The sequence below is a fragment of the Muntiacus reevesi genome, chromosome 2 (genome assembly GCF_963930625.1).
Source record: "Muntiacus reevesi chromosome 2, mMunRee1.1, whole genome shotgun sequence".
Taxonomy (NCBI): Eukaryota; Metazoa; Chordata; class Mammalia; order Artiodactyla; family Cervidae; genus Muntiacus; species Muntiacus reevesi.
The window spans coordinates 195,865,465-195,879,113 of record NC_089250.1 but is presented as its reverse complement, the minus strand read 5'-3'; the positions used below and the strand labels follow the sequence as shown (position 1 = coordinate 195,879,113).

At 42.5% G+C, this 13,649-nt stretch overlaps 1 protein-coding gene across 2 annotated transcripts in view; it reads right to left on the bottom strand.

Annotated features, from left to right (window-relative positions):
• The window catches only part of VPS35L (VPS35 endosomal protein sorting factor like), a 140,324-nt gene that overhangs the window by 108,352 nt on the left and 18,323 nt on the right, over positions 1 to 13,649 (bottom strand). For both annotated transcript variants that reach the window (XM_065924431.1, XM_065924430.1), the window contains exons 4-7: positions 11,218 to 11,340; positions 8,539 to 8,563; positions 5,526 to 5,602; positions 1,891 to 2,019 (exon numbers count right to left, since the gene is read on the bottom strand). In XM_065924431.1, coding sequence (XP_065780503.1) covers positions 1,891 to 2,019; positions 5,526 to 5,602; positions 8,539 to 8,563; positions 11,218 to 11,340 — 354 coding nt within the window. The remainder of the gene's footprint in view (positions 1 to 1,890; positions 2,020 to 5,525; positions 5,603 to 8,538; positions 8,564 to 11,217; positions 11,341 to 13,649) is intronic.

The window sequence follows — 13,649 nt, the reverse complement described above, 5'->3', positions numbered from 1 at the left end:
TCCTCGTACACTGCTGGTGGGAATGCAAATGCTGCAGCCGTTTTGGAAAGCAAACTGGCCATTCCTCAAAAAGGTAAACAGAAACTTACCATATTATTTAGCAATTCCATTCCTAGGAATCTATCCAAGAAAAATGAAAATATATGTCCACAGGAAGACTTGTATGCAACTGTGAACAGCAGCATTATTCATAATGGCCAGAGTGGAAACAACCTAAATGGCCACCAACTTACTAATAGATAAGAAAAATGTGGTTATGCCTGCAGTGGAAAACTATTCTGCAGTTAAGAAAAAAAAAAAAGTGCTGATATAACAACATGGATGAACATCAAAAACATGGTAAGTGAAAGAAGCCAGAGGCAAAAGATTACATCCTGAATGACCCCACATACATGAAATGTCCAGGAAAGGTAAATTCACAGAATCAGAAAGCAGATCTGTGGTTTTTCTGGAGCTCAAAGTGGCAGTAGCTATGAAAATGTTCTAAAACTGAATTGTGGAATAGCTGTGCAACTCTATAAACTTACTAAAAACTACTGAATTGTACATTTACAATGGTGAATTTTAGGACATGTAAATTATCTCAATAAAGTTGAAAAAACAAAACAAAGTAAAATTTACTACAGAGCAAATAAGGGCAACTGTGCTCATTTCTCCATACTCTGTGTCTTCACTAGCTTTTTTGGATAAAGAAGCTAGCCTTTAAAGTACTGAAAGTCAAATAATTACTATTAACCAGATGTGGAGTTAATTAAACACTTTTATGGTTCTGTTCTTTGGGAAGACATGAATCAAATCTCCTCCAGATGTAAAACTCTTAGAAGTCACAGTTCTGTGCTACAGAAGTCTATGGAGAGATGTTGCCAACAAAAATATTTTGAAGAAGCTCTTCATAGTGTAGATATTTTCTCACTCGAGCTACTCAGCAAGCAACCTCCATCATGTGCCTTCAGGATGAGAGAAACCTTCAGATATTTACTTTGTCTACTAACAACTGTGACGGAAGGGAAATGGGCTTGGATTTGCCTCTATCATGAACACCAAAATAAATAGCACCTGCCATACAAAGTGTCATCCTAAACGCTTTCAAGTACTCAGCGTAAAGACTCTCAGACTCTAATCCTCCTCCAGAAAAAAAGGTAAGAAAACAAATGTCCCATTCCCATGACAATAAACAAGAATGAGAGCTAGTACTTCTGAACTAAAATATGGCTGTTCAGCAATTCTGTTACCTCTGCTCTGAAAGTCATAATGCATACATCATTCCTTGTATAGTGTACTTCTGGACTTGTTTTGCCAAGACAGGATGTTCTTATGATTCCAGAGACAGGATAAGCTGTTTTCCCTACAGAACTTGCTCTTGTGATCCAAAAATTGTCATGGATCAACAAAAAGGATTCAACAAATGTACCTCTGACACTATAAACACACTGTCATTATACAGAACATGACCCCGAAATGCATGCATCAGGAACATGCGACCATTGGTCCCAAAGATACAAAGAAAATCTGGTCAAGAAAACCCAAAACACAGTTGCTCAATCTTTAGTCTATACAGATCATAAATGTGTCAGGGGCTGTAACAGGGCCAACGAACTGCACAACCCTGGGGGGACATCAGTAATTCTGTAATCCAGGGTGAAATTTCCTGGAATTGCACAGTGCATAATCTATACAGCTGCACATAGTGGCCCTGGGATTAGCCATCTCATAAAAAACACTGATTCATAATCATGGACTTTCACAGGAGGTAGGTGAAAATGGAACAGGTGAAAAAATTAGGGTAAGACCCTGAAGGCAGGCCTCTGAAAACCCTAATTATCCACAAAGGAGTTTTACAAAGGAAATTCGGGGGGGGGGTGGGCGGGGGGCGGAATCACTCAACCTGACCTGGATGACTATTTTTAGAGCCTTCACTTTCTGGTCCGAGGCCCAGGCGTCCTTCAACGACTGGTTGAGCTCCTCTATGCGGTTCACATAATCCTGCTGAGTCAAATTCAACAGCTCCTTTTGGGATCCCTGTGGGCAGAAAGTAGAAAGATACACGCACAGAAGAAAAATATTTGGGACTCCCCACCCCCATGAATATCAGCTGGGTTTTTATCTGTAGGTTGTCCTCATATCCCAAGCAAGATCGATAGTTCTGTCTTGTGATCAAAGAAGTTCTTTGAGTTTTCTGCAAAGATGAGCAGAGGACAATGACTGGGAGACTGGCCTGGAACCTAAGTCAGACCTAAGCCCACTCCCAGCTCGGTCACATTCTAGCCGTATGACTCGAGATCAGCCGCTTTCCTCTCTGAGTCTCCTCTGTGAACAGTGATAACAGGACTCACCTTTATTCAACACACAGTAATGGGGGATGTTGTGCACTAGGCAAGTATGGTATACGAGATGTCCCAGATACAAAGTTGTGCAAAAAGACATTACTTCAGGAATAATGGAGTTTAAGGTACAGAGGACAAGAGGGACCCTGATACAGAGACAAATATTCAAGGAAACCAATTCTACAAAGATACATATCCCAGTGTATCTAAATCTGAGGTGTCCACTGTTAAGAAGCACAATTGTTCTATGTATCACTAAGGAATCAAAATGCTGATGGTGGACATCTACCAGTTGGGAGAGACAGCTCAATTTCAGGGATACGCCAATGTTGGGGAAAAGGTTCACCTGAGTCTAGACTGGTGGTCAAGAATGGTTTCCTGGAGCAAGGGACGCTTGAAACAAATTCTCAGTGGGGTGCAGGTATTAACTAGGCGATGGAGGGGTATTAACTAGACGAAGAAGAGCGCATTCAGGATGGAGAGCAGACTCAGCCACTTGGATGAAATAACAACATATGTGAAGATCAGTACCATTGGCACATAGTACATGCTTATTAATCCCTGGCTTATTGTTAGGATGCTGACTACACAGTTCACAGGAGTGAAGGTCATGCTAACAACCCACATGAGGAGCCCGGGAACCAAATCCTTTTTATATGAATGTTCCCTGGAATCCAAAGTAAAGAACTCTTTTTTTTCTTTTTTTTTAATTGAAGTATAGCTAATTTACAACATTGAGTTCATTTCTGGCAAGGACTCCGTAGTGTAGTGGTTATCATGTCTGCTTTACAACACCGAGTTCATTTCTGGTGTACAGTGAACAGAATATGATAATCTTTTGGTCCATCCACGCTGCTGCAAATGGTATTATTCATTCTTTTTATGGCTGAGTAGTATGCCACTGTATATATATATACCTCATTTTCTTTATCCATTCATCTGCTGGTGGATATTTACATTGCTTGCATGTCTTTGGTAATGTAAATAGTGTTGCTATGAACGCTGGGGTGTATGTATCTTTTTGAATTAAGAGTTTTCTCCAGATACATGCCCAGGAGTGGGATTGCTGGAACAACTTTTTATTAAAGAAATATAAGTAGGAGGTTCAGGAAATGTGAACTGATCCCAACTGGTCACTTGAACAGTGAGATAGGATTCTCCCTGCCCCTCTGCTGTAGGAGGAGCCACATGACTAGTTTGGACAAACGGAGGTGAACCGAGTTGCATGTGTCCCTTCTGGGCCGAGGGAGTGAGAAGTGACCCTATCTCCAGCTCTGCTGCTGACAACCCTGGAACCATCTGCTGAGACGGCAGCACCATGAGATGGTGGTATACCTGTCACCTACACTGGATGAGTAATGCGAGAAGAAATAAACCTTTGTTATATTAAGCCACTGAGACACAGGGGTTCATTTATTTATAACCTTGCCTTGTCCTGACAAATATGCTATGTTAACCTGGAAGCCACGGGGCAGCCAGCTGCTGCTGTGAGCAGGGAGAAGCAAGGTAACCAGTCTGCAGAAAAACAAACCAACCCCCCCATCCACCTCAAAAAAAAAGGAGAACTAGGAAGAGTCTGGAGGCTACACAGAACCAAGAGAGACAGAAGACAGCTGCTGGGGTTCTGGGTGGTTTTTCAGTTTCTGGTTCCAGGCTTGTGTGCCCTTGCATTCCGTGTACCCTTCAATACAGTCCTTATTTTCTACATAAACCAGTTCAAGTGAGTTTCAGATACTCAACAGACAACAGAGCTTTGATAGAACTGTTGGCATTTCCCTACCAGCCAAGGCTGGCTGGTGACATGCAGACTGGGGCTCTCAGGCACCCTAATTCAAAATGTCATTACTGAATTGAGAAATAAAATATTGGACTATTAGACTCTGCTGAGCAGCTAACAATTCCAGTCTCAGGGCTACAAGGACCCGGAAACCAGAGGCAAAATGTAGAACAGAGCAATGGCAACTGCTATTACATGGAAAGAAAAAGTGAAAGTGAAGTTGCTCAGTCGTGTCCATCTCTTTGTGACCCCATGGACTATAACCTATCAGGTTCCTCTGATAGGAAAATCCATGGGATTTTCCAGGCAAGAGTATTGGAGTGAGTTGCCATTTCCTTCTCCAGGGGATCTTTCCAACCCAGGGATTGAACCCAGGTCTCTCTCATTGCAGGAAGACGCTTTACCGTCTGAGTCACCAGGGAAGCCCTATTAGATGGACCTCTGTGATTTCAAGGCATTCCCATTCAGCCCACACAACTGTTATTATTATGAGGAAATGAGAATAGTAAGATGAATGCCCAAGGCTACCCTGTTAATAAGCAGTCAAGCCAAGGCCTCTAGACTCAAAAATGGTGGTGACATCAGCTAACACTTGACCCTGAAACAGGCTACTGCAAAACATGTACAATGTGCTAGGTGCTGGTCTAAGCACTTCACGTGCATTAACTCATGTAATCCTCTGTATTCACCATAAGAGGTAGATACTAGGTAGCACCTCCACTTTACAGATTAGTAAACTGAGGCACAGAGCTCAAGTTCTTAAGCACCTTGTCCCAAATTACAGAATTATCAAATAGTAGAACCAGGATGCAAACCCAAGGTCTGGCTCCAGAGTTTGCTCTCTTACCTATCAGTCTCACCCCTTCCCAGGAACCAGGCTAGTAATGTTTAAGAGTGAACTGTGCCAGGGAGAACTACGCAATCTGGATGGCGCATATCCACGTTAAACATGAGACTGTGAGCCAACAGTTACGTGGAATTTAAGAGAATCCAGAAATCTAGATTCATACTCATAATTTTTATGAGTTGGCAGTTGTGTTCTTTAAAAGCACGTGCAGGCTAATGAAAGATTCCAGCAGCAGAGCAGCTGCGAGCAGCCTCTGCAGCAGGGATGACCACGTCACACTACGCAAGGCAGCTTCCCGGGAGATAGTTCCAGTTGGCTTCCCCAGTTAAACTCTGTCCCCAGACGCCCTGGGTTTGCTCAAGTATCACAGTGAGAAGGACACCTTCGGAAAACCAACTCCTGCAAGCTCGGCCACCTGCACCACTGGCATCTTTCCCCGATCGGTTGGTGCCTCAGGAGGCCTGAACACAATGCGCAGCTCAAGAATTAATCAGGGAGCAGCCACCGAGATTGACTTTGCTTGGCAGAAGCGCCGGAAGCATCACTGCTCCCGGGATTCAGCAAACGACTCGCTCACCTCCTCAAAGTCATCCAGCTCCTCCAGCCTGGTCCGAACCTTCTCCGACATTGCAGATGTAGCGGTCCCAGCTTTGCCTACACAGAATGGATTTATGTCACACGGGTGGCTTTCCTCTGTCACCAATACCCCCAAAGGAAGGCACTGTTCACTCTATGCTTCATCATAAATAAAGAGGCTGGGGAACAATTTTATTACAGACAACTCCCTGAGATTTTGAAAGCAACATCCTTACGTAACCCAAGTTTCATTGGAAACATTTCTGCCTAGGAGTTTTTCATGGGAACGCAGCGGGCCAGCCTCAAAAGGGTTCCATGACACTTGATATTTACAAACTTTTCACTAAATCATTTGTTTATTCCTAAAGAAAGGCAGTCCAGATAAGGATGCCAAGAATCCATCATAGTTGTTTTCCTCAAACAAAAGGCCCTCTCAGGCTCTACTCACAGTGTAGAATTGTTGTACCAACAACTAACAGAACAACAACCCCACTGTCCAGAAGTGGAAACACTAGGGCTTCAAAGCCCTCTCTTCAAGGAAACAGGACTTGTAACCCGCCTTCCCTCATCCATCAGCACAACCATTCTCATCAGCAGGGACTGGAGGGAAGGGAAGGAAAGGACCCCAGGCCGTGGGCCAGTCACAGGGCAGGGCTCTCTGTCGAGCTGCCTGTTGTCCTCCAGAGCCTTCTATTTCAGAACCCTTTCTCCATCTTAAGGGGTTTCTGTTCTAGACCAGAGGCCCGCTTGCTCCTGCCTACCGAACTCACTCTCAGGAACTAAAGTTTATTCTTTTAAGGCACTGGTTTCGTAGCTCTGGTGTTAATGCACAGATTTGCTGGGATCAGCTGAGAGCATGGTACAATTATTCAATCACTAACAACTACTAAGACTCCAAATAATTTGATTTTTTGACCTGGTTCCTACTTTCCACTTTCCCCTTCATTTTGAAATATATCACAGAACGTGCATATATGTACATTTTAGCAGACCATCATAAAACTTTTGTTGAGAGTTCCTTGGACAGCAAGCAGATCAAACCAGTCAATCCTAAAGGAAATCAACCCTTCACTGGGAGGACTGATGCTTAAGTTGAAGCTCCAATACTATTGCCACCTGATGCAAAGAACTGACTCACTGGAAAAGATCCTGATACTGGGAAAGACTGAGGGTAAGAGGAGAAAGGGGCAACAGACTCAGGGGCATCACTGACTCAGTGGACATGAGTTTGAGCGAACTCCAGGAGATAGTGAAGGACAGGTTAAGCCTAGCATGCTGCAGTTCATAGGGTCACAAAGAGTTGGACACAACTTAGCGACTGAACAATAACAACATAAAACCTTTGCAGCCACCACCCAGATAGTATATTTTCTTGCTTCTTTCACTCACCGCTAACTTTAGTTCATGAAGTTTACCCATGTCGTTGCACAGAACTGCAGCTAACTCATTTTCATTGCTGCTTGGTATTTTCCATGGTGTGAATACATCACAAATTATTTCTTATTTTACCATCAATGGATGTTTGAGTTGTATCCTGTTTGGGGTACTGTGAACAACACTGCTATGAACATTTCTGTGCATGTCTCCTGGTTCCTATATGCATGCATTTCCCCAGGGCAGCGCTGCTCAGACTTTGACAATAATCACTTAAGAATGTGTTAGCATGCAGGTTCTGATTTTTAGTAGGTCCAGCAGGGCCTGTGACTCTGCATATCTAATGAGCTCCCAGGTGATGTCACTGACTACACTTTAAGAAACATGGACTTGGGCAGAGTTGAAAAAATGCATTCTCTAGAAGGCCATATATAAAATATTTTAGATTTTGTGAGCCATACAATCTCTGCCACAACTACTCAACTATGACACTAGAGTACAAAAGCAGCCATAGACAATCTGTACACAAACTGGCATGGCTTTGTTCCAATAAAACATACCTTACAAAATTAAACCAGATTTGGGCCAGATTTGGCCTTGAGGATACAGTTTGCCAATTTCTGATCTAGGGTATATTCTGATAGTGGAACTGCTAAGGAAAAAGATTGGGGAATCTTCAATTTTAACAGATAATACAAAAGTGCTTTATACAGTGGTGGTGTCATTTTATACTCCCATCAGCATCACATGACACTTCCTGTTGCTCTACATTCTTACCAGCTAGTGATATGGTCACTTTTTGATCTCTCCAAACTGACAGACATGCAATGCTATGGTTTATTTTTTTAATGGTTTGAGGTCAAAGTTACGCCTATAACAAAGGTGCCCCCACTCTCTTGATTTCTAATGTGCTGTCTCAATCTGCAGAGAACAGAGTTACAGCTGCCATACCAGCAATTTGCAATGCAGCATGCCTGTGCTCCTCTGCACCCCAGTGATAGAAGAGCTAAGTCAGTGGCTTCAGAATCACCCACGAGCTTCAAAAACGGAATTCCTGGGACCCATTCTGCAAGATTACTTTGATAAGCAGAGTAGGACCCAGTGGTCTATATTTGTATGAAATATAAATATATATATTCCCGAGATGACCCTGCTGCAAAGCTAGTATGAGATGCTCTGGTCCAGACTATGTCTTCTGGCTAAACAGAATAAATTAAGAACTGCTGTGTTCAGGGACTGATGTGGCTGGTAAAACTGAATGTGTGATTCCGCTTATTGGTGGATCTGTGCTTTCACAAGGGATAAAGATGTAAAGCAAAGGAAAGAATCTCTAAAAAGAAGAATTTCAACCATTCCCCAGCCAGTGAGGAGGCATACAAGAGGGGTGAGTGACTACCACTCTATAACCCCAAAATCAAGGTTTCCGTTTTACTCCTAGTAGTAGCCTCTTTGGTCTTTTTTTCTTTCATTCATCATCTAAGTATGTATTTCAATTCTACTAAGTCTATATATAATCTAGGAAATAATAGCTTCAACTGAATTAAACATCAGGATTGGATACTACAAACTTTTTTCTTTGGAAAGTTATTTTAAAGGTAATGGGAGAATTCTCCACCAAAACAGTAACAAAAAAAACTCACCTTTTTCAGATCCCATAAACAGATTCTGCAGAGGCAAAAAAAAAAAAAAAAAAAAACCAATTATTAATATTTTCTAAAACTTACTAGATTCTATGTCAAAAACTTATATTTAAATTATCCAAGTAGCAATAAGACCACATGAGCCATCATTTTGCAACAAAGCCATTTACTTATCCAAATGAAAAACAGAAATATTTATTAAAAGGAAGAAAATACAGCTCACTAGAAACTACTAGAGATTCAAACGTCTAGTCAATTCAAGACTCTCAAAGCAAGACAACAAAGAGCAAGATTTTGAGAATGATGGTGGCATGTGAAAGCCTTCAGAGTACTCTAATAAATCAAGGTCTCATAACCTTGGCAATACTGATGCTAAGAGATAGAAAACTGTCGTGGGGGGCTGTCCTGTGCATTGCAGGATGTGTGGCATGATCTCTGTTTTTTCCACATTAGATACCAGTAGCACTCCTACCGCTGAGACAACCAAAATGTCTCATATGTGACACTGCCACATATCACCTGGGGAGTAAAGTTACTCCTGGTTGAAAATCACGGCTCTACATTAACTCAAGGCAATCAGAAAACAGTAAGAAAAAATTTTAAATAGACCAGCAATTCTGCCACCATTCTTTTTAACAAGTACAAACTGGAAGAAGGGACTAGAACCTTCCTAGCTGCTACTGAGTTCACCCCTTCCTCCCTGCTCACAGACCCAATTTCTGATGGATGCACTGTGAACAGCCCAAGATGACCTTCAAGACAAATGTAACTGGACGTGTTCCGCGAACTCCAGGAAGTGTTCTTGAATGTGAGAGGGTGCATCCCACTTCTCCCCTTCCACCGTCTAACAATTTGGACATGAGGTGACACTGAACAAGACAGAGAAGCAAGACAGAAAGAGTTGGGTCCCTGATGACTTCAGAGGTGCCACACAGCCCTGGACCACCAGCCTCCAGGCATCTTTCCAGTGTGAAGAGAGATGAAGCCTCAGGGAAGGCTTCAGTTACAAGCTAGTCCTCAAGTACATAAGCATTAACCTGCTTACCCTAGTTGAGCAACTTGCAGAGTATGGGGTAAGCCCCGGTCATGAGCCAACAACTTGACCTAGTGGCCATCATTTAAAGAAACAGTGAACCTCTGGCCCTGGCAGAAAATCCACCAGTGGTACTCTTTGAACAACAGTAAGAAGTTAACCTTCTTCAGGATGGCTCTCTCCTCCCCTCAAAACTCTCATCTCTCCCAGAGATGGGACTGTGTGACTCCAATTCTTTTTCTGAACTGTGCCTGATACCTGATTCTTAACATATTTTTTGAGCAACCAATCAGCATGTTTTATCTCAACTAATACTCACATACCTACTGAAAAAGAAACTAGGCAACATAATTGTGATACTGTGATTTATAATAAGAAATACATGCTTAGTCTTTGTCTAGATACCAGACACAAAACTCCAAATCCTTGGAACTTCCTAGATGAGAATAATCCAGGAGTCTTCTGTTATGTTAATGAGGTGGATTTTTTGCAGCACCAAAGGATGAGGGCTGTTTGTCTGTCGGGGGGGGGGGAATCAACCTTTCAGTCCCACCTCCCTGATTTCCCAAGAGGAGAGAGGGACTAGGGGCAATTACCAGTGGCCCACAACTTAATGAATCCTCCTATGTGATGAAGCCTGCATAGAAACCCAGAAAGATGGGGTTCAGAGAGCTTCCAGGTTGGTGAACCAGAACACATCCACATGCTGCAATGCTGCACCCCAAGCTCCATGTGAAGAGTTGCTCCTTTCTTCAGGACCTCACTCTAGGTATCTCCTCGTCTGGTTATTGGTTCATATCCTTTAATATCCTTGGTAATAACCAGTAATCCAGTGAGTCAACTGACTTCTCAGTTGTGTGAGCCATTCTGACAAATTACTGTGTGCTTAGTCGTTTAGTTGTGTCTGGGTCTTTGCGACCCTTTGGACGGTAGCCCACCAGGCTCTTCTTGTCCATGGCATTTTTCAGGCAAGAATACTAGAATGGGTTGAATGAACTAGAATACTAGAATGCCATTTCCCTCCTCCAGGGGATCTTCCCAACCAAGGGATCAAATCCGCCACTCCTGTATCTTCTGCACTGTGGGTGGGTTCTTTACCCACTGAGCCATCAAGGAAGCCCTTGATGAAGTGTTAGTTCTCAGTTGTGTCCAACTCCTTGCAACTCCATGGACTTTAGCCCAACCAGGCTCCTCTGTCCATGGAATTCTCCAGGCAAGAAAACTGGAGTGGGTTGCCATTCCCTTCTCCAGGGAAATCTTCCCAGCCCAGGGATCGAAACTGGGGCTCCTACACTGCAGGCAGATTCTTTACCATCTGAGTCACTAGGGAATTAATAGTAACTGAACCCAAAGAGGTGGTCTTGGGAACCTCTGACTTATAGCTAGTCAGTCAGAAGCAGAGTAACAACATGGACTTTTGACTGGCATCTGATGTGGGGTTGAGCCCTTAACCTGTGGGATCTGATGCTTTCTCCAATACCACAATTGAGTTGATTTACAGGCCACCAAGCTGGTGTTGAATTGCTGGTGGTGGGGCAGCAGGCTGGGAACCTATATGTTGGAATCAGGTGCAGAATAGTAACAACAAAAAGAAATGACTACTACATCTGAAGTAGACACTGGGAGAAAAGTGTCCTGGTACTTACAATAGAGAGTTTTTCCGTGGTAGTGTATCGGGCAAGGATTTCTCCTCGTTTGCTGGCCCAAGGCTCAAAATCTGATCCTACGATGGAGTTATCATCCCTGTCACGTTTCTTTCTGGAGTTGTCCTAAGGAAAGGCAAGACAATCTCTTCAGCAGCAATTGTTTTAAAAAGTATAAGTAACCATGGTGATGATAGTTGGTAACAGTATTGGATAACTGAAATTTGCTAAGACAGTAGAATTTAAATGTTCTCATAAAAAAAAGGGGGGTGGTAAATATGTGAGATGATAGACAAGTTAACTCAATGTACAGAATATTTTCACAACGTATATGTGTATCAAACCATCACATTGGACATTTTAAATACATTTCAATTTTATTTGTCAATTACATCTCCACAAGGTTAAAAAAAAAAAAAAGGCAAGAGCAGAAGGCAGATAGTCCTTTACTGTAGAATATAATAGATCCTTACAAGGAGGAGACCTCCTTATTTGTGAGGAAGCCTTACAAAAAGCTGAGAAAAGAAGAGAAGGGAACGGTAAAGGAGAAAAGGAAAGATATACCCATTTGAATGCAAAGTTCCAAAGAACAGCAAGGAGAGATAAGAAAGCCTTCCTCAATGATCAATGCAAAGAAATAGAGGAAAACAATAGTATGGGAAAGACTAGAGATCTCTCCAAGAAAATTAGCGATACCAAGGGAACATTTCATGCAAAGATGGGCATAATAAAGGACAGAAATGGTATGGACCTAACAGAAGCAGAAGATATTAAGAAGAGGTGGCAAGAATACACAGAAGAACTAGACAAAACAGATCTTCAAGACCCATATAATCACAACAGTGTGATCACCCACCTAGAGCCAGACATCCTGGGATGCAAAGGCTAGTGGGCCTTGGGAAGCATCACAATGAACAAAGCTAGTGGAGGTGACATAATTCCAGTTGAACTATTTCAAATCCTAAAAGATGATGCTGTGAAAGTGCTACACTCAATATGCCAGCAAATTTGGAAAACTCAGAGGTGGCCACAGGACAGGAAAAGGTCAGTTTTCATTCCAATCCCAAAGAAAGGCACTGCCAAAGAATGTTCAAACTACCACACAATTGCACTCATCTCACACGCTAGCAAAGTAATGCTCAAATTCTTCAAGTAAGGCTTCAAAAATACGTGAACAGTGAATTTCCAAATGCTCAAGCTGGATTTAGAAAAGGCAGAGGAACCAGAGATCAAATTGCCAACATCTGTTGGATCATCGAAATAGCAAGAGAGTTCCAGAAAAACATCTACTTCTGCTTTATTGACTATGCCAAAGCCTTTGACTGTGTGGATCACAACAAATTGTGGAAAATTCTGAAAGAGATGGGAATACCAGACCACCTGACCTGCCTCTTGAGAAACCTGTATGCAGGTCAAGAAGCAATCATTAGAACCGGACATGGAACAACAGACTGGTTCCAAATTGGGAAAGGAGTATGTCAAGGCTGTATATTGTTACCCTGCTGATGTAACTTATATGCAGAGTACATCACGTGAAATGCCAGGCTGGATAAAGCACAAGCTGGAATCAAGACTGCTGGGAGAAATATCAATAACCTCAGATACATAGATGACACCACCCTGATGGGTGGAAAGCAAAGAAGAACTAAACAGTCTCTTGATCAAAGTGAAATAGGAGAGTCAAAAAGTTGTCTTAAAACTCAACATTCAGAAAACTTAAGATCACGGGATCTGGTTCCATCACTTCATGGCAAATAGATGGGGAAACAATGGAAACAGTGAGAGGCTTTATTTTGGGGGTGTATCCAAAATCGCTACAGATGGTGACTGCAGTCATCAAATTAAAAAAAGCTTGTTCCTTGGAAGAAAAGCTATGACCAAGCTAGACAGCATATTAAAAAGCAGAGACATCACTTTGTCAACAAAGGTCCCTATAGTCAAAGCTATGGTTTTTCCAGTAGTCATGTATGGATATGAGAGTTGGACTATTAAGAAAGCTGAGTGCCAAAGAATTGATGCTTTTGAACTGTGGTGTTGGAGAAGACTCTTGAGAATCCCTTGGATTGCAAGGAGATCCAACCAGTCAATCCTAAAGGAGATCAATCCTGAATATTCATTGGAAGGACTGATGCTGAAGCTGAAGTTCCAATCCTTTGACTACCTGATGGGAAGAACTGACTCATTTGAAAGGACCGTGAAGCTGGGAACGACTGAAGGCAGGAGGAGAAGGGGACGACAGAGGATGAGACGACTGGATGGCATCACTGACTCGATAGACATGAGTTTGAGCAAGCTCCAGGAGTTGGTGTAGAACAGGGAAGCCTGGCATGCTGCAGTCCATGGGGTCGCAAAGAGTCGGACACAAATGAGCAACTGAACTGAACTGATAATAAATACTGTCTAAAGGTTTACTATGATAAAAAGTTTTCAAGCCA